A 27,162-nucleotide genomic window follows, 5' to 3' on the forward strand; every position below is an offset into this window, starting at 1 on the left:
CAGGGGGATCAGAAGGGGATTAAAATGGCACGATGGGATCAAAGGGGGGTTTAAAAAGCATGGGAAGGACTGAAATAGCATGGGGGGGATTAAAATAGCACAGGGAGAATCAGAGGAGGGGGGATTGAAATGGCACAGGGGGATCAGAAGGGGATTAAAATGGCATGGGGGATTGCAATGCCACGGGGAGATCAGGGGGGGGGGGGGGGATTGAAATGGCACAGGGAAATCAGAGGGGGATTGAAATGCACAGGGGGGGAGATCAGAGGAGGGGGATTGAAATGGCAAAGGGGGGGGGATCTATGGGGCAGATTGAAATGACATACAGCTGTTGTGCAATTTCTTGCTGGCGTCACTATGTGTGTGCATAGCCCCTCAGGGTTCTCTGTTAGGATTCCATTCTAAAAATCAAATCGAACATCTGCCATGTCCTGACCAATCAGCACCGGACAGGGGTTTTGCCAGAGTTTAACCATTCCTAGGGCAGCATAAAACATACACTACTGGTATGACCTATTAAAATATAACAGTTTGTCCTGTATGCTGAAAGGTGTACAATTGCTGATTTTTGGTCACATCATATATCACAAAAACATTAATAAACAAGATCAATAAGTCCTATTGTGGTGACCCAGTACAGAACATAGCATCTTGCCCATCCTGTGTGGCAGATGTTGCCTTCAGTGTCCGTCTTGGGCCCACACTACTCAGGACTCTATATCTTCTAATGTTATGCTATGGTTAATTTATTGTCATTTTCTGTGTACCTGTCGCTTTAAGCCTGTTAAACCTTAGAAACCCTGTTGTTAGGGGAGTGTGTATGAGGCGAACCATGTGACTTATCTGTCCAATGGGAATGCTACAAATCTGCCCCTTATATAGTGTGGTAGTAGTTCAGAGGTCAGAGCAGTCCAGTGCTAGCTGAGGTACAGATTGGAGAAGTCTGAAGTGAGTCTGAGGTGTTCTTAGGAGGCCTCAAGTCTAATCCTACAACCACGCATCTGCTAAAGAATAACCCCAGTTCCCAGGTGAATGTCAAGTCTAGAGGTAAGCACTAAAGTCCTGGGGATTTAAGTCAGTCATACCAGTCACTAAAGTCAAGCGTGGGTTGCCATACAGCAAGTCAACCATACACAGCACAATCAACTACAAGTCCCAGCAAGCCGATAAGCTTCCAAGGTTCACCCTGCACCTTTCTTCATACCAATCTGAGCTGTAATGAATTTTATCATCTATCCTGCCTCAGTAAAGTCAGTTTTTCTGTAACCTTGTGTCAGAGTACTTATTGCCCCGTGCCTGGCCCAGGAGAAGCCACACCCTGGCATCACGAAAAAGTTAATTTGCACATTACCCTCACCCGACACTACACTATTTAAACCAAAATACCAAAAAAAAATCTACAGATCACAACAGAAAAAAATCATGTAGATGGAAAATTAACAAAAAGTTACAGGGGTCAAAATAGGGCAAAATTCTAGGTAAAAAAAAAAAGTATAAAAGCTATGTAAATATTGGTATTTCTGTAATAGTATGGACCCACAGAATGAACCAAATGTTTTTGGTTGCACCGTACATTTTATAGTTACATAGTTCATAAGATGAAAAAAAAAGTTTATTAACCCCTTAAGGACTCAGGGTTTTTCCGTTTTTGCACTTTTGTTTTTTCCTCCTTACCTTTTAAAAATCATAACCTTTTCAATTTTCCACCTAAAAATCCATATTATGGCTTATTTTTTGCGTCACCAATTCTACTTTGCAGTGACATCAGTCATTTTACCCAAAAATTCACGACGAAATGGAAAAAAATCATTGTGAGACAAAATCGAAGAAAAAACGCCATTTTGTAACTTTTGGGGGCTTCTGTTTCTACACAGTGCATATTTCGGTAAAAATTACACCTTATCATTATTCTGTAGGTCCATACGGATGGTACATGATACCCTATTTATATAGGTTTGATTTTGTCGTACTTCTGGAAAAAATCATAACTACATGCAGGAAAATGTATACGTTTAAAAATGTCCTCTTCTGACCCCTATAACTTTTTTATTTTTCCACGTACAGGGCGGTATGAGGGCTCATTTTTTGCGCCGTGATCTGAAGTTTTTATCGGTATGATTTTTGTTTTGATCGGACTTTTTGATCACTTTTTAATGCTATAAAAAGTTACAAAAAAAAGGCTTCTATGGACTTTGAAATTTTTTTTGCGCGTACGCCATTGACTATGCAGTTTAACATATATATATATATTAACAATATATTTTTATAGTTCGGACATTTACGCACGTGGCGATACCACATATGTTTATTTTTATTTACAAACTTTTATTAGGGAAGGGGTTAAATGACCTTTATTATCACTTTTTTTTTGCAGTGTTATAGGTCCCATAGGGACCTATAACACTGCACACACTGATCTCCTATGCTGATCACTGGCGTGTATTAACACGCCTGTGATCAGCGTTATCGGCGCTTGACTGCTCCTGCCTGGATCTCAGGCACGGAGCAGTCATTCGTCGATCGGACACCGAGGAGGCAGGTAAGGGCCCTCCCGGTGTCCTGCAAGCTGTTCGGGACGCCACGATTTCACCGCGGCGGTCCCGAACAGCCCGACTGACTAGCCGGGATACTTTCGCTTTAGAAGCGGCGATCAGCTTTGACCGCCGCTTCTAAAGGGTTAATACCGCACATCGCCGTGATCGGCGATGTGTGGTATTAGCCGCGGGTCCCGGCCGTTGATGAGCACCGGGACCGACGCGTTGTGATGCTTCATATCGCGGGAGCCAGCGCAGGATGTAAATGTACGTCCTGGTTTGACTTCCCGCACCAGGACGTACATTTACATCCTGTGTATGACCGCGAGCATCGGAAGGGTGCTCGCGTCATACACGGCAGGTTTCCGGCTACTAGCAGCAGCCGGGGACCCGCCCGTAATGGCCTACATACGCGATCGCGCGGATGTCCGCCATTAATCCCTCCGATGCCGTGATCAATACAGATCACGGCATCTGAAGCATTGCGGCACTTTGATTGGATGATCGGATCGCCCGCAGCGCTGCCGCGGGGATCTGATCATCCTGCATGACAGCCGGAGGTCCCCTTACCTAGCTTCGGCTGTCTCCCGGGGTCTTCTGCTCTGGTCCGCGATCAAGCAGACCAGAGCAGAAGATCACTGATAATACTGAGCAGTGCTGTGTCCTATGCATAGCACTGCACAGTATTGGCAATCAAAGGATTGCTATAGATAGTCCCCTATGGGGACATAAAAAGTGTAAAAAAAAAGTTGAAAAATGTAAAAAATAAAAAAAGTTAAAAATCCCCTCCCCCAATAAAAATGAAAATTGTCAGTTTTTCCCATTTTGCCCCCAAAAACATTTATTTTAACAAACATATTTGGTATCGCCCCGTGCGTAAATGTCCGAACTATCAAAATATAATGTTAATGATCCCGTCCGGTGAATGGCGTAAACGTAAAAAATTAAGTCCAAAAATGCTGCTTTTTTGTCACATTTTCTTAAAAAATTTTTTTATAAAAAATTATCTAAAAGTTTTATATATGCAAATGTGGTATCTAAAAAAAAGTACAGATGACGGCGCAAAAATTGAGCCCTCATAGCGCCCTATATACGGAAAAATGAAAAAGCTATAGGTGGTCAAAATAGGGCGATTTTAGATTAATGATTTTGTACAAAAAGTTTTAGATTTTTTTAAGCGGTACAAAAATATAAAAGTATCTAGCCATGGGTATCATTTTAATCGTATTGACCCACAGAATAAAGAACACATGTCATTTTACCGTAAAGTGTACAGTGTGAAAACCCTCCAAAATGCGCAAAATTTTGGTTTTCATTTAAATTTCCTCCCTTTAAATTTCCTCTGGCCGAGTCCCATAGTCTCACTGCTTTTACAGTCTGTACCCTGTCTGTGCTGGTGTAGAAACCTTTTTGCCTCTAGGGATAGAGGGTGCCTACTTGTTATAGATACAGTCCTCTGTATAAATAGGTCATCAGAGTGATCTCTGTACTGCCTCCTGATATATTTATACATAGGTTATTATGTTACCCCTAAACAGTCTTTTTGTTTTTAACTAAATAACCCTAATTCTGATAATCTTTGTGGTTTCTGATAATGTTTCAGGTAAAATAAAAGGTGGGATTACAAAGTACAATTACAAAAAATAAGCCCTCATTTAGCTCTATGGATGGAACAATAAAAGAGTTATATCTCTTAATGAGGAGGAAAAAAGGAAAATGCGGAAATAAATATTGTCCCGCTCCCTAAGACCAAAATTGGCCCTATCCTGAAGGGGTTAACAATAAGTGCAACTGAATGTTTTGACCACTTGTTCAACTATGCTGCAGCTCCAGATTGTGAAAGAAACATATGACACACCTAAGGCTACTGTCACACATAGCATTTTCTGGGGAAAAAACACTTTTTTTATGGAGCTTTTTCATGCATTCTTTCCCTTAAAAGAAAACTGTCACCAGTGTCACCTGCACTAACTAGTGGTACTGGCTGGTAGTGCGGGTGACACTGATAAAAAGGATTCCTACATGAGCGGATCTGTGGTAGCATTATTCTTCTTTTTGTGAATATGCTAATCAGCAGTTTGGGGCGCAGATGGGGTTAGGATCTCTCCTTCGGGCATGGTGACATCAGTGCTGTTCGCTAACGCTTGGCCCAGCTCAAATATTCATATCATCCCTTTCCCTACCAGCTCTGTTTCATGCACACAGTCCAAGATAGATGTGGCTGTGAAGTGTACATGCGCATTAGGGCATGAAACAAAGCGGGAGGGCAGAGGGATGATATGAATATTTACAAACCAGGCCAAGCGCTGCATGAACAGCGCTGACGTAACTATGCCCGAAGAAAAGATCGCAACCATGCCCCAAGCTGCTAATTAGCATAATTACAAAAAAGAAGAACAACGGAGCCATAGATCCACTCAAGGTAGGCTTTACAGGAGATTGGCTAAAAAAGAAGCCTCTCCTCAGTATAAAACACATTAAAGCAATAAAATCAAATAAAAAAAATCCTAAAAGGACTCTCCTAGATTCTCTATCTAGGTTGAGGAATCCAAGATTGAACTTTTTGGCCTCAATTCTAAGCCCCATGTCTGGAAAAAAAAACACTGTTCACCAGCTGCCCAATACCATTGCTAATATAATATACTCTAAATATAATAATTATGGGGGAGATTTATCAAAACCTGTCCAGGAGAAGTAGCTTGTTTGCCCATAGCAACCAATCAGCTCACTCTCATTTTTAACAAGGCCTCTGCAAAATGAAAGAAGCCATCTGATTGGTTGCTATGGGCAACTTCTCCTTTGCACAGGTTTTAATAAATCTGCCCCTATGTCAATGCAACATTTTACATACTTTATTTTAGCACAAGGCTGTACCATAACAACATGTGAAAAAATGAAAGGGTCAGAAATGGAAAATGTCCGAATGCATTGTATGGTGTGAGCAGGAAAAAAATATTTGTAACAATAACTTTTTTTTTATATTTAATCATTCCCCTGCCCCCTTAATCAGTCCCATGTCCCCCTTAATCAGATGCAGTATACTTCCCCCACATTAGGCGCAGTATAGTTCCCCACATTAGGTGCAGTATAGTTCCCCCACATTAGGTGCAGTATAGCTCCCCCACATTAGGTGCAGTATAGCTCCCCCACATTAGGTGCAGTATAGTTCCCCACATTAGGTGCAGTATAGCTCCCCACATTTGGTGCAGTATAGCTCCCCCACATTAGGTGCAGTATAGTTCCCCAAATTAGGTGCAGTATAGCTCCCCACATTAGGTGCAGTATAGTTCCCCACATTAGGTGCAGTATAGTTCCCCACATTAGGTGCAGTATAGTTCCCCACATTAGGTGCAGTATAGTTCCCCACATTAGGTGCAGTATAGTCCTCCACATTAGGTGCAGTATAGTTCCTCCACATTAGGTGCAGTATAGTTCCTCCACATTAGGTGCAGTACAGTTTCCCCACAATAGGTGCAGTACAGTTCCCCCACAATAGGTGAAGTATAGTCCCCCACATTAGGTGCAGTATGTTCCCCCACATTAGGTGAGTATGTTTCCCCACATTAGGTGCAGTATAGTTCCCCACATTAGGTGCAGTATAGTTCCCAACATTAGGTGCAGTATAGCTCCCCACATTAGGTTGGCACTATAGTTCCCCACATCAGGTGCAGTATAGCTCCCCACATTAGGTGCAGTATAGTTCCCCCACATTAGGTGCAGTATAATGTTCCCCCACATTAGGTGCAGTATAGTTCCCCACATTAGGTGCAGTATAGTTCCCCACATTAGGTTGGCAGTATAGTTCCCCCACATTAGGTGCAGTACAGTTCCCCACATTAGGTGCAGTACAGCTCCCCACATTAGGTGCAATATAGTCCCTCACATTAGGTGCCATATAGTTCCCCACATTAGGTGCAGTATAGTTCCCCACATCAGGTGCAGTATAGCTCCCCACATTAGGTGCAGTATAGCTCCCCACATTAGGTGCAGTACAGCTCCCCACATTAGGTGCAATATAGTCCCCCACATTAGGTGCCATATAGTTCCCCACATTAGGTGCAGTATAGTTCCCCACATCAGGTGCAGTATAGCTCCCCACATTAGGTGCAGTACAGTTCCCCACATTAGGTGCAGTACAGCTCCCCACATTAGGTGCAATATAGTCCCCCACATTAGGTGCCATATAGTTCCCCACATTAGGTGCAGTATAGTTCCCCACATCAGGTGCAGTATAGCTCCCCACATTAGGTGCAGTATAGCTCCCCACATTAGGTGCAGTATAGTTCTCCACATTAGGTGCAGTATAGTTCCCAACATTAGGTGCAGTATAGTTCCCAACATTAGGTGCAGTATAGCTCCCCACATTAGGTGCAGTATAGTTTCCCCACATTAGGTTGGTAGTATAGCTGCCCACATTAGGTTCAGTATAGTTCCCCCACATTAGGTTGGCAGCATAGCTCCCCACATTAGGTGCAGTATAGCCCCACATTAGGAAGAAGCAGGTTCCCCACATAAGGTGCAGTATAGTTCCCCACATTATGTGCAGTATTGCTCCCCACATTAGGTGTTGTATAGCTCCCCACATTAGGTGCAGTGTAGCCCCACATTAGGGAGAAAAAGTTTCCCCACATTAGGTAGTAGCAGGTTCCCCAAATTCGGTAGCATTGTCGTTCCCCCATTCCCCCCCCCCCCCTTCCCCCACTGACTCACACACACACAGGCAACCACACATGCACACACACAGACAGACAACACACATGCGCACACATACACACACAGACAACCACACATGCACACACACACAGACAGACAGACACACATGCACACAGACAACCTTACCTGACCTGCGCTTCTCTTCTCTCCGGCGGCACCCTGACGAGTGACGTCACTGACGCGGGTCTGCGGTACGTCACATGTGCAATGTCCCTCTTCAGACTCGGGCCGCCAGCCAACCGGAGACGCGGAGGAGGTCGGGGTAAGTGAAGCCTTCCGGAGTAATGAAGAAAACTGTGCCCTGAAGTGGAATGTGACCCTCCGCATAGGGACACAGTTGAGGGAGGGTAGTGGGAATGGAATGAGAGGGAGCGGCCTGCAAAGCAGAAAACTGTGTCCCTGTGCGGAGGGTCACATTCCGCTACAGGGCACAGTTTTCTTAATTACACAGGCATTTAGCGCTGCTTGCACGAAGCAGGGCTAAATCCCGGGCGTCGGGCAATACAAATTATATATACTTGGTGCGAGCTATGTCGGTCACCCGGCGCCCCTGTTGTTATGGCGCCCTGTGCGGCCGCACAGCTCGCACACCCCTAAGGCCGGCCCTGGGTGTGAGTGTCACAAAGTCTCCAGATTCTGGGGTTTATCTAGGGTTTATAATTTCATCCATTCCTCCTGGTTCTTTCCTTATCTTTATTAACCTTTCTATTCGGGAGTCTCCCATACTCAACAAAAGTCGATCTCCTTTTTCTAAACGGCCAAACAGACAATTGTCCTGTAATAGTCCTGTAAGTGATAAACCTAGGACTTCCCCAAAGTCCAACACAGTCTAAATTACTGTATGATAAACAAAGAAATTGACAGCTTTAATCCAAGGACACTCGAAAGCCTAGAAACGTTTAGACAAGTATGGTCACACTGACAGACTTACACTTCACCGTTTTTCCAATCACCCTCTGACAGAAAATGCTTTCCGTAACCCTTCCGAATGACTTCTATCTTTTCTCTTTTGTGTTTAGTCTTGTCTTGTCCTGAATGTTTTAAATGACTTCTGCAATTTGCACCCTTCTGCAGTTGTATTCTGCACATTTGATATGCCAGTTTAACCTGATATCGATTTAGCGGTCAAGGCTCCTCCGTGAGCCAACACTGATCCAACCCTGTTCAACCATTCTGTTTCTTTGTTTTTCAGTGAAATCGTTCAAAGGAAAAATGTTAAATGATGTTTGAAAAGCTGCATGCCTCTCTATAAATATGGCACATATAGAACTCCCAGACAAACAAACCAAAAATTAGTTGTCTGCTATGTGCACACCTTTGCGACAAAATAATGCCCCAAATACATGTGGGCCAGAATGTACTGTTGTAGGCATGGACAGCTTCATATTTTCCATACATAAAAATGTGATCATTTTACATGTTCACCTTATATTGAAGTGGAATTTTTTATTTATTTTTTTAAATCAACTTGTGGCAGAAAGTTAAAAAGATTTGAAAATTACTTCTATTTAAAAATCTTAATCCTTCCAGTACATATCAGCTGCAGTATGCTCCACAGGAAGTTATTTTCTTTTTGAATTTCTTTTCTGTCTGACCACAGTGCTCTCTGCTGACACCTCTGTCAGGAACTGTCCAGAGCAGGAGAGGTTTGCTATGGGGATTTGCTCCTGCTCTGGACAATACGGACATGGACAGAGTTGTCAGCAAAGAGCACTGTGGTCAGACATAAAGGAAATTCAAAATGAAAAGAACTTCTTGTGGAGCATACAGCAGCTGATAAGTACTGGAAAGATTAAGATTTTTAAATAGAAGTAATTTACAAATCTGTTTAACTTTCTGGCACCAGATGATTCACAAAAAATAGTTTTCCACCGGAGTACCCCTTTAATGTTGAATAAATTATATTCTGCCATACACACAAGCAAGCAACACTCCCAGACAGGCATCCAGAAACATCATGATTGACATATGTGCAGACAGTAGTCCTAAAAACTTTCATACAGTTGGAAAAACATGCCAAACTGGTCAGTATCTACCAGTGTCTATGAGCGTCTCAAAAAGTTGCCCACACAAGAACTGATCAGGCTGCCTGAGCTTTTACCTTTTGTTGACAATGACACATATGACAAATAAGAGCGGTTCAGACATGTCTCCACTCCCTTGTCAGGCGACAACAGGAACTACATTTCAGAAGCCCCATTCACACTTCCATCTCATCATAGTGATTTCTAAGTGGTTCATTATCTGCTGTTACTATGCCATCCACCTCTTTAAATGAAAAATGTCAATAGAGAAGGTCTAAAACCAGGCAAATAACCAGGCAGAGAAAGTGCAGGTTCCATCAGTTACTTGTTTGTCATATGTAATTGCAGGGTAAAGCACATGTCAAGACTTGGAGTGAATTAATAGTAATTTGGCAAGTATAGAGCTTTCCATCACTCACTGTTCTCACATACATCAACAACTATGACAGAATGCTATAGCAATCTTCAAATCTATTGTTCACATGATGCAATTATCCTTCAGGGAATGAGGGTGAACTGACTTGATACACAAGCATCAGGGTCGTGGGTGCCCAAGGCTCACTGATGTATTAGTTGGATGAGGGCTAACCTTCTAGTCTGATTCCACTGAAGATCTACTGTAGTCCAATTCTGCCGAAATTTACTGCCATTGATTTTAATGGTATTCTGCAGTCCCATTCAGACAGCTGAATGCCTACCGCAGAAATTCTGCTTTTCGCAAAAATTCAAGACCAGTCTTATATTTTGCAGAACTCTGCGGTGGAATCCCACTTAAAGGGGTACTCCGCCCCTAGACATCTTATTCCCTATCCAAAGGATAGGGGATAAGATGTCAGATCTCTGGGGTCCCGCCGCTGGGGACCCCCACAATATAGCAAGCAGCCCCCACCTGTAACTGCTTCCAGAAGCACTGGAGGCTCTCAGGCTAATTCCTCCCGACCACGGGGACGGAAGATCATGACGTCACGACTCCGCCCCTGTGTGATGTCATGCCCCGCCCCCTCAATGCAAGTCTATGGGGGGGGGCGTGACGTTCCGATCTTCCGTCCCCGTGGTCGGGAGGAATTAGCCTGAGAGCCTCCAGTGCTTCCGGAAGCAGTTACAGGTGGGTGCTGCTTGCTATATTGGGGGAGTCCCCAGCAGCGGGACCCCAGCGATCTGACATCTTATCCCCTATCCTTTGGATAGGGGATAAGATTTCTAGGGGCGGAATACCCCTTTAAGTCAATGGGGCTAACATTTCAGCAGAATTCTGTGTTCTGAAATTTTTGTCGGAATTTCACAATTTGTGTGGAATTGCAGAAACTCCAACATGTGAACATAACCTTAGAAATCTACAACTTCTCTGAGTTGGTATAGATTTCAACTACAATTTACACTAAATTTTATTAAATTCAGCATGCAAGAGTGACCACGCCCCTTGGCTAGAGACTGGTAAAAAGTTGGAAATTTTTGCCCAAACCGCTATTTATACTCTATACTGTGGGCAGGAAATAACTTTTAATCCTGAGATAAGGCCTTTAAAGGATCTACTTGTAACATCTTAGGGTCATATTGGACAGCCTGATCTGCCCTGTAAAGATGCGCCAATCTCGTAGATTAGTGCTCATTTACAAACACAGTTCAAGTGTTGGGAGGGGAGAGACGCACAAACAATAGTCAACTGCTATCAGGACATCTTAAAGCTCATGGTGGAGGCACAACCCAATACTTAGACGACCTGAACCAATCTTGTAAAGCCTATTGCACGACTTGGTAATCATGCCGGAAAGGCTGCATAAATGAGTGTTAGGGCCTTTGCCTATTACATGGGAAGATGTGTGGCTGACGCGCAATGATTTTTTGACAGGTTGAAACAACCCGTCAGCCAAATAGTGATGAAAGTTATGTTATAATTCAAGGATCATATGTTCGGAGACTACTGCTTCGACTAGAAAAGCTGGGTTATGGTTCAGAGATCCTATGATGAGACTTGTTGAAATTGGAAAATCTGGGTTACCACTCAGTGACGGTATGTTCTAAAACTGCGGCTAAGTGCCCTATTACACAAGTTGATTGGGCCAAACAAGCCCATATTGTCCTGTGTAATAGGAAAAGCGATATGCTGACAAATAAACCAATGCTCATTTTAACCTGCTATAAAATCATCATGTGATAGAGGATGTACAGTCAATGGCTGTGTGGTGTCCCGGTGCATTGCCGTGGAATGAGATTTGCCATAGAATGAGATGGTCCGCCTCCATCACATCCTATTGGCTCTCTCTTGTCACGTGACATATTTAAACGTCACGCATCGATGCGCACAGTAGTGTCAGTTTGGCTATCACAGGGAGAGGGTCTCCTCTCCCTGTGATAGCTGAAGCTGCACGTAGCTCTCATGGCCTCTGTGGCCCGACAGAAGTTCACACATGTACGCAGCTCATACGGCTGCCTCATATACATTTACTCTATTATTACATGTACTGTTGATCCACAGCGCTATCGGGATCCCTATGCCCGATGGCGCTGTCATCAGTGTGCGTCCCCGCGAGCGCCCCACGCCCGCAGCTGTACTCCCCGTCCCCCGCAGCTGTACTCCCGTTCCCTGCCCCCCCGCAGCTCTACTCCCCGTCCCCCGCAGCTCTACTCCCCGTCCCCCGCAGCTCTACTCCCCGTCCCCCGCAGCTCTACTTCCCGTCCCCCGCAGCTCTACTCCCCGTCCCCCGCAGCTCTACTTCCCGTCCCCCGCAGCTCTACTCCCCGTCCCCCGCAGCTCTACTCTCCGTCCTACGCAGCTCTACACCCCGTCCCCCGCAGCTCTACTCCCCGTCCCCTGTGAACGCTCAGGGAGCGATCCACAGCGCTATGGGGATTCCTACGCCCGATGGCGCTGTCAGTCGGTCTGTTCGGTCAGCTTTGATCGCCGCGTCTGAAGGGTTAATACATGGCATCACCGCAATCGGTGATGTCCTGTATTAGCCGCGGGTCCCGGCCGTTGATGGCCGCAGGGACCGCCGCGATAGGGGTGTATTCGCCGTATAAGACGCACCGACTTTTCCCCCCCAGTTTTGGGGAAGAAAAAGTGCGTCTTATAGGGCAAAAAATACGGTAAATCCATATGAGACATGAAGTAGCACAGCAGTCTGTATAGTCCATACCTACAGACAGGTAAATATAGCTTTCATGGACACATAATGTGGTCATTTTAAATCAATGTTGACATTTGCTCAGCTGAGATAGAGATTCTTTATCTGCACTGATATCCGGACGGTACACAATAAGTGCTAGCAACAGCATTGTTTAATGCCGGACTCATAAGCAGCAGCCATTGTGTATAGTAATAATGAGCACTTCACGCTGGACCCGAGAATTGTTCTATTACTAGAGCGAATTTGAAGAGAAAATGTTAATAAAACAATGCCGCCCCCCAACTCCATTAAACTTTTACACCCTTCATCTATCTATGGGCGTAGACTGAGCCAAACTGGGACTGAAATGATTATGGCTGATCGAGCTGTATATCACATTTACCAAATACAAAATTGAAATCGCACTTGACAGAAGGCAGAGTTATATATTATGATCTCTGTTACATACAGTCAAGTGCATGCTGCCCCTTACTCCTGCTTTCCCAAGATGGGATCTATGTTAGGCTAAGTTTCCACTTGGTTTTTTTTCTGGCAGTTTTTTAGCCAAAGCCAGAAGTGTATTCAAAAGGAATAGGACATATAAAGGAAGGATTTATACTTCTCCTCCCTTATGGATCCACTTCTGACTTTGGCTCAAAAACTGCAGTGGTAGTTTTCCAAAAACTGCCAGAAAAAAACATGTGGAATCCTAGCATTAACCTCTTAAGGACACATCATACCGGGTCGGCCCCGGCTGCTAATCATAGCCGGGACCCTGGGCTAGTAGCGCACGGCACAGATCGTTGTGCCGCGCACTATTAACCCTTCAGACGCATCGATCAAAGTTGATTGCCGCGTCCAAAACAAAAGTAAATGCTTCCTGGCAGCTCAGTCGGGCTAATCGGGACTATCACGATAAAATAGCGATGTCCCGATCAGCTAGGATGCGAGCGGAGGCCCCCTTACCTTGCTCCCTCACGTCGGATCGGCGTTTGATTGCTCCAAGCCTGAGCTACAGGCTTGAGCAATTCAGCCCCTTGAACGCTGATCCATGCAAAGCTATGGCTTTGCAGGGATCAGGGTAAAAGATCAGTGTGTGCAGTGTTATAGTCCCGTATGGGAGATATAACATTGGGAAAAAAAATAGTGAAAAAAAAGTTAATAAAGGTAATTTAACCCCTTCCCTAATAAAAGTTTGAATCACCCCCCTTTTCCCATAAAAAAACCTGTGTAAATAAAAATAAACATATGTGGTATTGCCGCATGCGTAAAATATAAAAAAATATATATATCCTTAATTAAAAAAAAAAAATTACAAAGTCCAAAATAGCGTATTTTTGGTCACTTTTTATATCATGAAAAAATGAATAAAAAGCGATAAAGTCCGATCAATACAAAAATGGTACCGCTAAAAACTTGAGATCACGGGGCAAAAAATGAGCCCTCATACGGCCCGTACGCAGAAAAATAAAAAAGTTATAGGGGTCAGAATATGAGAATTTTTAACGTATACATTTTCCTGCATGTAGTTATGATTTGTTTCAGAAGTACGACAAAATCAAACCTATATAAGTAGGGTATCATTTTAACCGTATGGACTAGAGATAAGTGAACTTACAGTAAATTTGATTCGTCACGAACTTCTCAGCTCGGCAGTTGATGCCTTATCCTGCATAAATTAGTTCAGCTTTCAGGTGCTCCGGGGGGCTGGAAAAGGTGGATACAGTCCTAGGAGACTCTTTCCTAGGAATGTATCCATCTTTTCCAGCCCACCGGAGCACCTGAAAGCTGAACTAATTTATGCAGGAAAAGTCAGCAACCGCCGAGCCGAGAAGTTTGTGATGAATCGAACTTACTGTAAGTTCGCTCATCTCTAGTATGGACCTACAGAATAAAGATAAGGTGTCATTTTTTACCGAAAAATGCACTGCGTAGAAACGGAAGCCTCCAAAAATTACAAAATTTAATTTTTTCTTACATTTTGTCGCACAATTAATTTTTCTTACATTTCGCCATGGATTTTTTGGTAAAATTAATAATATCACTGCAAAGTAGAATTGGTGGCGCAAAAAATAAACCATCATATGGAATTTTATGTGCAAAATTGAAAGAGTTATGATTTTTAGAAGGTGATCAGGAAAAAATGAAAATGCATAACGGAGAAACGCTGAGTTCTTAAGGGGTTAACAAGATGAGCCCATTGACAGCAATAGCAATGTGCTGCCTTAGGTTGGAATTACACACAACTTTTGTTTCATTTTTTTTATTTTGCCACAAAAAACTCCCAAATCATTTTTCCCTCCTAAGATGCAGTTTATGTGGTGGTGTTTATTAGTAAAGGTGTTTTGGGGGAATTTTATCCGCTGTTTTTTGTTTTGTTTTTTCATTATAACTTAAGTGATTCTTTCATCATGTGATTTCTATTAAAGAATTGGGGAGAAAAATGGCAAGATTAAATTCAATTACCTTTAATCCTATACACACTCCCAAACAATCTCTGCACAACCTTAAATAGCTGATAATATAGAACAATAGACTACATTCAGCTTATAGACACTAGGCAGAGGGCTCAGTGGAGGGATTTACTAAAACTGTCGATTGTTAAACTGTCTTATCTTTTAGACTAAAAATGGATTAACTATTGTGGAGCATTATTATTGATAAAATTGACTCATGATGACGGACAATTCCATAATAATTGTCCATCTCAAAGGGTTTTCCTGAAAAGCTGTCACTGCAGTTTCTGGGCCACAACCAGAAGTGGATTCTCCATTTAGGCTAAGTTTCCACTTGGTTTTTTTTTCTGGCAGTTTATGGAAAACTACCGCTGCAGTTTTTGAGCCAAACACAGAAGTGTTCTCAAAAGGTATAGGACATATGAAGGAAGGACTTACACTTCTCCTCCCTTATGGATCCACTTCAGACTTTGGCTCAAAAACTGCAGTGGCCGATATCCAAAAACTGCCAGAAAAGAAACCAAGTGGAAACTTAGCCTTACAGTTCTCATTCCTTTTTAATCCACTTTTAGTGCTGGTGCAGTGGCAGCACACAAAAACAAAACGCTGCCATGTGTAGATGCTGCCTAGGGGGTATGTATCATTACATTTAAACAGCTTTGGACATTTGTTGCAAATTTTTGCACAAATGACAATTTGCCCAAAAAGTTAGCAACTTTTCTTTTTAAACTCCTCAGAATTAAGTCAGATATGCAGTGGTAGCTGATTTATCAGATAAGACCATACTCACTGCTCTCTCTCACTTCACCCCATACTCACTGCTCTCTCTCACTTCACCCCATACTCACTGCTCTCTCTCACTTCACCCCATACTCACTGCTCTCTCTCACTTCACCCCATACTCACTGCTCTCTCTCACTTCACCCCATACTCACTGCTCTCTCTCTCACTTCACCCCATACTCACTGCTCTCTCTCTCACTTCACCCCATACTCACTGCTCTCTCTCTCACTTCACCCCATACTCACTGCTCTCTCTCACTTCACCCCATACTCACTGCTCTCTCTCACTTCACCCCATACTTACTGCTCTCTCTCTCACTTAACCCCATACTCACTGCTCTCTCTCTCACTTCACCCCATACTCACTACTCTCTCACTTAACCCCATACTCACTGCTCTCTCTCACTTCACCCCATACTCACTGCTCTCTCTCACTTCACCCCATACTCACTGCTCTCTCTCACTTCACCCCATACTCACTGCTCTCTCTCACTTCACCCCATACTCACTGCTCTCTCTCACTTCACCCCATACTCACTGCTCTCTCTCACTTCACCCCATACTCACTGCTCTCTCTATTACTTCACCCCATACTCACTGCTCTCTCTATTACTTCACCCCATACTCACTGCTCTCTCTATTACTTCACCCCATACTCACTGCTCTCTCTATTACTTCACCCCTACTCACTGCTCTCTCTCACTTCAACCCATACTAACTCATCTCTTACTTAACCCCATACTTATGGCTCTCTCTTCATTTACCCCATAATCCCTACTCTCTTACTTCACCCCATACTCACTTCTTCCTCCTCCAACACCACCAGGCACTCTTCTCCTACACCTGACAGTCCTCATCCCTTACACCACCCACTCACTCTTCTTACTTCAATTCCTACTCCTCATCCCTTATTTTACCTCACAGTCACCCCTCACTTACTCCTCTTCTCCTCAACCCCACACTCAATATTTTCCTCCATCCCACACTAACTCATCTCTTAGATCAACCCCTACTTATTATGCCTTACTTCATCTCACAGTCAGCCCTCAATCACTCTCCTACTTCACCCCACATTCCTGCTTCACCAAACACTCACCCTCTCCTTCACCCTACAGTCCTCCTGCCTTACATCCCACACTCACTCTTCTCTTACTTTAACACCCTACTCCTTATTCTTTACCTCACGGTCAGCCCTCGCTCACCCCTCCTTCACCCCACGTTCCTCCTTCACCCCACATTCCTCCTTCACCTCACATTCCTCCTTCACCTTGCACTAGCCCTCTCCTCCTTCACCCCACGTTCCTCCTTCACCCCACATTCCTCTTTCACTAGCCCTCTCCTCCTTCACCCCACGTTCCTCCTTCACCTCACATTCCTCCTTCACCCCACATTCCTTTCACCTTGCACTAGCCCTCTCCTCCTTCACCCCACGTTCCTCCTTCACCTCACATTCCTCCATCACCCCACATTCCTCTTTCACTAACCCTCTCCTCCTTCACCTCACATTCCTCCTTCACCTTGCACTAGCCCTCTCCTCCTTCACCCCACGTTCCTCCTTCACCTTGCACTAGCCCTCTCCTCCTTCACCCCACGTTCCTCCTTCACCCCACATTCCTCCTTCACCCCACATTCCTCTTTCACCTTGCACTAGCCCTCTCCTCCTTCACCTCACATTCCTCCTTCACCCTGCACTAGCCCTCTCCTCCTTCACCTCACATTCCTCCTTCACCCTGCACTAGCCCTCTCCTCCTTCACCTCACATTCCTCCTTCACCCTGCACTAGCCCTCTCCTCCTTCACCTCACATTCCTCCTTCACCCTGCACTAGCCCTCTCCTCCTTCACCTCACATTCCTCTTTCACCTTGCACTAGCCCTCTCCTCCTTCACCTCACATTCCTCCTTCACCTTGCACTAGCCTTCTCCTCCTTCACCCCACGTTCCTCCTTCCTCCTCCCTTACACCACACACTCATGCTTCTCTTTTACATCAACCCTTTCTCCTCATCCCTTACCTCACAGTCAGCCCTCACTCATTCTTCTCCTCCTTCACCCCCACCCTCAGTCTTCTCTTAATTCCACCCCCTACTCCTCATGCCTTACCTCACCTCACAGTCACCCCTCACTCACTCCTCTCCTCCTCCACCACACACTCATCTTCTCTGACTTCACCCCTACTCCTCATCCCTAACATACTCACTCCTCTCCTCCTTCACCTCATTCTCCTCCTCTCCCGCCTCCCTGTGCGGTGACAAGTCACTTTCTACAGCCGTTCCCCCGGCGTCCTCTAGGAGGCGCTGTGTCGGCTCTGCCGCTTTATATGAGGCGCTGGCCGGCCCGATGACGTCGTTACGTGGGCGGGCAGTGCAGGTGCTGATCAGTGCGGGGCAGGTGCGGGTGATCACGGTCGGAGAGTAGCATACAGCCGAGCAGCGTAGACTACAGCGGGATTGTGTGCGGTGACCGGGCTGTGTGAGGTGAGTCTCCTCCATTACGTGCGGTATCTGGGTCATGGCAGCGCAGCTCAGGGATAGAAGCCGGTATTACGGGTCCTTGGCGGGTGACATGTAACTTTCCGTCAGTTCGGCGTCTCCACCGTCATCCTTGTGCTGGCTGGTTGTTCTGACACTTGTAGTCCTTTTTGTGTATACCTTTTGTCCTTCACTGTGGCGCGTATATTTAATACGTTACTCCCTATATCTTGATGATTGTTGCGGTATCAAAGCTATAACTAAGGAATAACCGCTACATGTGAACTGTACCTTACAGCTTATTGGCATTCAAAGGGCTGTTCTGTAAAGCTGCTTGTGCCCTAGAAGCAAACAGGGTGGTTACACCTGGCATAGTTCTGCTATACTGTATATAAGCGATGCTCTGATAGTTATGGCAATTATTCATATAAGTATCCGCTGTATGTTGTACAGGGTGCCTTCAGCTTCGCTGTCCGGGCATGCTGGGAGTTGTAGTTTTGCAACAGCTGGAGGCACCCTGGTTGGGGAAACACTGCTCCAACCAGTGGCTTTCTAGGTGTTGCAAAACTACAATTCCCAGTGTGCCCTGTTTGCCTTAGGTGGACAAAGGCATGCTGGGAGTTGTAGTTTTGCAATAACTGGAGAGACAGTTACTTATACTGTTGCTGGAACAATTACACCCATCATCTGCCTTCACATATAGTATTTGTCCTTTTTGATAAGTGAATTAGATCTGCATTATATGTCCCTGTGACATGTAGCCCATGACCTGAGATCTGCTGGGAGGATTGGTGAGAGCGGCATGTGAACTGTGCCCTATGGCGCTCCCATATGGTGTAATTGTAGCAGGTGGGATGTTGGCTGTAACCTGATAGCTGGCGTCCTCCTCCTGCACCTGTATCCTTATCATTAGTGTCTGCTCTCTGACCGATTCCTGCGAATCCTCCCCTCCCCAAGACAGTGTGCACAGTAGGATCCTGTATTCCTGAGTGTGGAAGGAGCTTCAAAGGCGTATTCACATGCTGCAGTTTTTTTATATGCATCTGCTGAATATAAAGCCAAGAATGGATTAAAAAAGTGGTCGCTTTTCATACATGCGATAACTGTAGATGGTTTTATATTGTAAAACAGCATAGAACCGTATTGCCATAGATTGGCATTAAGAAACCACACTATAGTGAATCCAGTTTGGGGCAATCAGGGGCGTTGCTTTAGGGGGTGCAGATAGGGCTGCGCGGTATACCGGTTCATACCAAATTGCAAATTTTTTTATTTTTGCTCACGATATGAATTTTGCCCATACCGCAATACCGGTATTCTTCTTACTCCCCCCCATATGAATTATCAGCTGTGCTGTCCCCACATGTTCCCACATCATGTCACCCGCGTGCGCTCCTCTGCTCATCCTCATACGAGTTGCGGGCTGCTGGCGCTAGAAATCTGTACTACAAGTAACGCTGCAAAAATAAACAAAATAAACTTTAACTTAACTTACCTTCCAACGTGGTCCCTCCGCTGCGGTCCTGGGGATGGGAACGTCACGGAGCCGTCAGCCTATCACCGGCCGCGGCGATGTCCTTCTCGGCCGCTGATAGGCTGAGCGCACTTATGTATGCTCCTTACATGACAGTGGGCTCAGCCTATCACTGGCCACAGCGATGTCCCGCCGCGGCCGATGATAGGCTGGCTGCTCTGTGACTGTCCCGTCCCAAGGAAACAGCAAGAGGACCACAGCGAAGACGGTAGCAGAGCAACGGGGGAACGTAGGCAGGTTACAGTTTATTTTGTTTGTTTTTGCAGCCCGGGAAACGTTATTTGTAGTACAGATTTCTAGCGCCGGCGGCCCACAAATCATAGGAGGATGAGCAGAGAGAAGCGCACGCGGGTGACATGATGTGGGGACAGCGCCCAGGTCACATGGGGGGATATCGTTAATTACCGTGAAACCGCAATCACTTTAAAAAAAAAATAAAATACACGTTTTTTTTCTCATACCGCCCAGCCCATGGTGCAGAGGTAGCAATCGCATCGGGGTTTTGGTGCCTAAGGCTGGGTTCACACCACATGTTTGCAATACAGTTCCCGAATACGTTTTCATTTTGAGAACCGTATGCCAAACAATGCATCAGGTTGTCTGTTTTGCATCTTGTACAGTTTTCTCACTTTTTTTTTTTTTTTATTTTTTTTTCTCCATACCCAAAACCGTAGCCTACCATGATTTTTGGTCCGGGTGAAAAACCGTATTGAAACATACTTTATTTTTATTTATTTTTAAACATGGGAGTCAATGGGGACCGTATGTGTATGGTTCCATACGGTTGTCACTATACGGTTTTCGACTTCGCACAGTTTTGTTTTTTTTTTCTTGGAATTTCAAGCAAAAAAGTGAAACTTTATTCATAATGGAATGAAAAGTTAAAAATGTATACCGGACATAACTTTTCAATCCGTGTATGGATTAAAATTTGTACACACGTTTTAATACAGGTAAGTACGGTTTTGAGGAATCCATTTTTTTTGTTTAATCAAAAATCTTATATGGGAACTGTATTGCAAAAATCGTGGTGTGAACCCAGCCTGAGACCAGTATTATATTTGATACATGGGGCCATGTTGCAGATTTTGCATCAGGGCCCAGAAGCTACAAGTTATGCCTCTGGACACAATTTGGTTTAGGCTGTCTTTTTTTTATTTTTTATTTTTTTCACTCTCACAACCAATTAACCGGGTCCTGTTGTGCACTTGTATATTGTTCCAAAATTGTATATTAACTACCTTTTTTTATTTTTTTTTATAATATTTTAGTTATTGAGAACGGTATAAACCTGGTATATAGTTTTAATAGCCCTAAACCGTGTGCACAAATAGAAGTAGGAAAGGAGTAAACTTATTACAGCTGTCAGTAGTTGTAGAATACTGTGACTGTACAGCTAACACCCAGTGCTGGAGAAGGTTTTAGGGGTTGTCTAAACTGTATTTTTTATAAATCTGACATTAGACGTAAATTGGTAATGTATTGTCCCATATGCCGATTTGTAGCTTGTTCTGAGCTGTAAGATGGCCATGCACTACAGCTATTATATTGTTGTGGGGTGAGTATTAGGGTGTGACCCAACGTGAACTTAGGTTTTCCTGATGGAATGGCCTTGAAAGCATCTCGCCTAGGTTTGGCTCCCTTAACCTTACAGATGGGTTCATCTATTTTCAGGCTTTAGATTAATTCTGCCCAAAAACATCTTTCATTTTTGATTGTACCATGTGCAGATTAGCACTATGTAGTAAACAGTGCTGAGCACCGGGATACTGTCACTCAAGCCTGGCTGGAAATGAGAAGTGTGCGGCCAACTAGAACTGTAAGCGACTGCGTCTTCTCCTCTTTGCATATGGCACAAGCACCAATTAAAGTAGTTTTGGGGAAGATAGGGCATCTCTTTGAGTGCCTAAAAAATAGAAGCACACATCGGTAAGGTACTGGGGAAGGTTTGGAATGCTAAAACTAGGTGTCGGGGGTTCCTTTCTTACACATGGTATTTATTTTCTAGTAGACTGAACTTTTATTATCCATGATAACTACTTGTGTTTATTGGTCTGAGTTTTAGTGCATCTGTGTCCTACATTATGGTTAGTGTTATAAAACCTTTGACGGTTTTTGTTTTTGCTTCTCACAAAATTCTTATAACTACTAGAAATGTATATATGTAATGTTGGGTATTTTATAAAGTTGTACCAGCTGGACAGCCCCCTTTTGTCAGATTGCAGCCGCCCCCGGGGATCAGCTAACAGTGATGGGACCTTTTTTTTTAATATTAGCCCTTTTAGTGATGCCAAGACAATAGCTGTATTTTTACTTTAGATTCTTACCTTAGCCCCAAAGACTTGCCTGTGTGGTCCCTACAAATGGCTTCTCCCCTTTGAGGCTCAAGTGGGTGCCCACCCCCTCATGTAAATCGTATTGTCAATTTAAATATTCCAGACATTTTGTCACTTGGTCAATGTGATTGTTGCTCTTTTATTAGGGATTATGTGCAGGAGGGGGAAGTAAATGAGATAGTGAAAGTTTATATCCCTGTTCCCATTATCAGTTCCTTATTTTGGTGTACAAAGCAGCACACTGTTGAACTTTTTTATTTAAATTTTTTGGGATACCATTTACTTTCTTTTTAGAGCCCTCAAATGGGGAGTTATCATGTTAGTAGTTATGCACTTGGTTTCTTGAAGAGATTATAAACAGCAACAGGCTATAGAAAAAAATGAATTAAACTGTGGCACCATATACTGTAGTAGTTACATCCAGTGAATTAACCTTAAAGGGGTACTCTGGTGGAAAACTTTTTTTTTTAATAAACTGGTGCCAGAAAGTTAGACAAAAAAGAAATCCCAAAAGAGAAGCATTTCCTCTTTAGTATACAGCAGCTAATAAGTACTGGAAGGATTAAGAACTTTTAATAGAAGTAATTTACAAATCTGTTTAACTTTTTGGCACCAGTTGATTAAAAAAAATTCCTCTGGAGTACCCCTTTTAAAGGATGATATGTGGTAACTGCGTGCCTGAGTTGTGCGCCGGTTATAGGCACCACTGTCTTTTTTTAGGGTCTGCATACTACAGAGGAAATGGGTTTTCTTTTTGGAACACAGTGCTCTCTGCTGACCTCTCTGTCCATTTTAGGAACTGTCCAGAGCAGCATATGTTTGCTATGGGGATTTTCTCCTACTCTGGACAGAGATGTCAGCAGAGAGCACGGTGTTCCAAAAAGAGAAGAATTTCCTCTGTAGTATTCAGCAGCTAATAAGTACTGGAAGGATTAAGATTTTTTAATAGAAGTAATTTACAAATCTGTTTAACTTTCTGGCACCAGTTGATTTAAAAGATAATAAAAAAAAAATAAAAAAAATAAAAAAATGGTTTCTGGGTTATGCAAGCCCCTTCATCAAGTGAGAACATGAAACATGTTACCTGAGGAATGAGCTTGCATAGGGGCCACAATGAACACAATATCTTCCTGGATCTGCTGTGTGCCCCTGTTGGTATCTTCTACAGATGGCTGCTTGAAGGGATTATATAATTTTTATTGGATTTATATTCCTTGTTTGTTTTCTCTGCTGGTTTAGGAGGTCACAATTGTGAATACTTGTATCTCTCGCAGTGATAAACATCAGGTACACTGATGACAAATCCTCCAGGAATGAGGGCAGCCATCCTACATAAAGCTTATTGTGGTCACAGGGCTGTGACAAGTTTGTCTGGTTTCTTCTTGGTTTTATTTTTTATTTTTTTTAAACACCGCAGGTTATGTTTCACCTTTTATGTAGGTTTAGTTATTCAGTTTTTTGCTTACTGTAGTGATGGCTTTCTTCCTGTATTCAGATCATATGTAGCTATGACCGGGGCATCACCCTCTTGTTCTGCTATCTGAAAATGATACTAATATTAGTCATGGTTTCTCGTAAGTTCTCCAGAGAAAGTAGTTTGTTTAGTGGGTGTTCGAGGGTGCGTCCTGGCACTGATTAGAAGTACCGTAGTAGTAAGGTATGGTATCTTTTATCAATTCCCCCCCCCCCTCCACATTTGTTCCAATGCATGTAATCTTTATACATACTCTATATAGTGGTTGTATATAGCAAAAGCATACATGTGTCATTGGTAGAGGAAAATAAGTCTGCCAGACTGGTTTCTTTTGCAGAAACAAAGAAAGAGGAATGTTCTAAGGCTTCTTTCACACTACAGAATTAATCAGTTTTAAAGAATCCGTACGAAGTTCCATCTGAAAATCAGCTGAAAACGGCATTTACAAAATCCTATACGGCCGTAAGAAAATCCCATTATAATCTATGGGATTTTTCTAAAAGCAGTTTTAACGGCCGTTATATTGTGGCGAAGATGGTAACCGGAGAAATAGTGCATGCTGGGAGTTGTAGTTTTGCAACAGCTGGAGGAACTGGTTGGGAAGCACTGCTGTATACACACAAATCGCAGACATGCAGTCTATGTATATGACTCTGTAAAAGGAATGGTCACCTCTGCTGATCTGTCAGTTTTTAGTATTCACTTGTATTTCCTATGAAATTCTTGAATATATTTTTAGAACTATGAGTTATGATCGTCTTATGCCTTCTAGAAATATATGATATATACGAGTGACGTGATTAGTTTCCTGATGGGGACAGCGCACGAGGGGGCGGGGGATGTGTCCCTCTGTTATGGCCAGCTTTTACTGGTCACTGAGAGACTGGGGTGGGGGGGCATGATTTGATTATTTTTTTTTTTTTATTCATTTATATAGCACCATCATATTGTACAGCTCTGTAGAGTGCATGCCAACACTTAAACTGGTCCTGGCTGCCATTGAGACCCACAATCTAAATGTATGGTAGGAAACCAGAGAACCCAAGAGAAACCCAGGTAGGACATGCAAACTCCATAAAGATGTAGAGACCCCCATACATACTGGATAGTCAGAGGGATAAGTTGATTTGATAAATAGCCGATAACTTATACCGGAATATTGGTATAAATTATCAGCTATCTGCTTTAACCTCCCACAGATTATCGGTATCGGCCCTAAAAAAAAAAAATCTATTGGTTGATCCCTAAATAGAGTGAAAAGTTAAAAATGTGTATTTTTTTTTAATTAAAAAAATATATATATAAAAAAAGGATGCAACCGAACATAATTTTTCAAATCGTATACGGGTTTTTTAACCATATATGGGTTAACATTTGTACAAACGTTTTGATACAGTTTAGTATAGTTTTGAGGAACTGTATTGCAAAAAACGTGGTGTGAATGCACCCAACTGAGCATGGAGCAGCCTTTATATTGTGAACGCTCCTTGTGCAGCAATAAAAGGGCATTCACATCACTTTTGCCATGATGTTTTGCATCAGGGTTTTTTTGTGCGCAGTACTGATGCCCTAAAAAAAACTAACTGTATGCAAATGTGTGCTGTATAAAAAGTATACTTTAACACTTTAGTGCAATAAATTTCTAATTGTTTTATTAAAATTCAAAGCAAAAGTAGGGGTGGTTTGCCATGAACAAAACGTATCCCAAAAATCGTATGGCACTGTAGACACACCCATTTTTCATTGACTTCAATGTAAAAATAAGTATACCGATTTTAAACAGGACACACAACTGCAGTTTTGAGAGTGGTTAAAAAAAAAACACGGGAGGTCTATGTATATGGCTTTCCATACGGTTGTATACGGTTTTCCTATACAGAACAGTATACAGGAACTGTATAGCTAAATCATGATGTGAATGCACCCTTAGAGTAAGCAGACATCGATTAGGTGGGAAAAGTTGCCCAAAGGGAGGGTGCTGGAGGCCAGTGTATGGGGAAAAAAAAGGCATTACTGCGACTACTCTAAGAAGAATAGTCTTAGGACTGCTATGAGGCACTGCTGTGACTAGTGGCAGAGGATGAGATGAAGCTACTGCTGTGAAGAGTAATGGCAGTAAAATGCACTACTGAAGAAAGGGAAGCGGAGGAGGTTTGGGGGCAGAACACTACTTTATCTACAGAAACTTTTGGGGTGTCTATGCTACACAACTTTTGGGGTGAGTGATTACATTGCTATAATTAGTATGTTGGGGATGGTTTAGACCAGTGTTTCCCAACCGGTGTGCCTCTAGCTGTTGCAAAATTACACCCCTCTGCATGCTGTGAGTAGTAGTCTTGCAACAGCTGGATGCACACTAGTTGAAACGCTGGTCTAGGCTTTATGTATATCTTTCATTTTGTCACAAACCAGATTGCATGTCAAGTGTTTGCTGGCCTCAGCCCATTCAGTGCTAGCAGTTCATTGTGCAAGACAGTTTCAGGCTCTTCTCATTGCCTATAAATAAATAACTTCCAAATGTTAGTCAGCAAAAAGTTCTACTTGGTAACTTTTTGACTTGCAAGATTAATTCTAATCTTTTCAACCCTAGGTTTTAACATGGACAGTTCTGGGTTTAGAAGAGGTCAATGGGCCTCCCAGTCCCTCCGAGTAACAGCGAGAGAGCTGTCGCTTGTAAAGCCGAAGAATGCTGCTTTAATGGAACGATTCTCCAAGTAAGTGGGTTTTGTTACCTAATGTTTGTTTCAAGATTATTTTTTTTTTTTCCAAAGGACAGCTTTGTTATAATAAACTCCTTATTTTAAATATTGAATTTCTATTCTATATAACTATTGTGCTGTATGTAGCTACAATGTGGAGGATTTCGTTGAGCTCACAAATGTTCCCTCTATTGATCTTGCTGTAGACCAGTGACCTTTTTGGAAGCATCAAACACATTCTGTTAGAGCTCATTGACTGGAGAAGATGAGTTTTCATGAATATTAATGTTGTCTCCAACCTGCAGACCTCCAGATGTTGCAAAACTAAAACTACAGTGATCCCTCAACTTACAATGGTCTCCACATACAATAGTTTCAACATACAATGGTCTTTTCTGGACCACTGTAACTTGAAAGTAGACTCAACATACAATGCTACAGACAGTCCAGATCTGCAACACGTGTCAATGGCCGGAAGAACTGACCAATCAAAATGGACATTTTACTTGTAAAACACCTGTATTACTGAAGTGTATGCACTGACTGGTGTCTGGTAGCACCCCCTACAGTACAGGGAGGTATTACATGTTCTGCACTATTCTTTACCTGTGCCAGGGTTAGCTGCTCCTTTGGACACCAGGTGAGTGCGACTCCATGTTACTTTTTTAGGACATTCTGTAGAGAACCCTGAAGAAGCTCCTGTCCTCTACATAGACCAGCATTTCCCAAACAAGGTGCCTCAAGCTGTTGCAAAACTGCAACTCTCAGCATGCCCGGACAGCCAAAGTGATTTACAGCTTCTAGCAGCTCATTCTTACTTTTATATGTAAGGAATTGCTTTATCTATATTAGTTATCTACTTATTTTTCTTTAATCCTCACTTTTTCCTATTTTTGGATGACATTTTGGTGGCTTCAGAACCAATTACCAGGTTTCCATAGAGTTATGGTCTCAACATACAATGGTCGTCCTGGAACCAATTAATATTGTAACTTGAGGGACCACTGTACCAGCATGCCCGGACAGCCGATGGCTG

General features: G+C 43.3%; 1 protein-coding gene across 5 annotated transcripts in view; it reads left to right on the forward strand.

The window, feature by feature from the left end:
- Positions 1-938: 938 nt before the first annotated feature.
- The window catches only part of LIMA1 (LIM domain and actin binding 1), a 68,171-nt gene continuing 41,947 nt past the window's right edge, over positions 939-27,162 (forward strand). The window contains exons 1-2 of one of the 5 annotated variants that reach the window (XM_056562080.1): positions 939-1,047; positions 26,018-26,141. In XM_056562080.1, coding sequence (XP_056418055.1) covers positions 26,026-26,141 — 116 coding nt within the window. In that variant the 5' untranslated portion in view covers positions 939-1,047; positions 26,018-26,025. Of the gene's footprint in view, positions 1,048-17,909; positions 18,090-18,133; positions 18,153-18,261; positions 18,282-26,017; positions 26,142-27,162 lie in introns of those variants that run through there. The other 4 variants (XM_056562079.1, XM_056562084.1, XM_056562083.1 and 1 more) reach the window with 4 other exon arrangements.

The sequence above is a fragment of the Hyla sarda genome, chromosome 2 (assembly GCF_029499605.1).
Source record: "Hyla sarda isolate aHylSar1 chromosome 2, aHylSar1.hap1, whole genome shotgun sequence".
NCBI lineage: Eukaryota > Metazoa > Chordata > Amphibia > Anura > Hylidae > Hyla > Hyla sarda.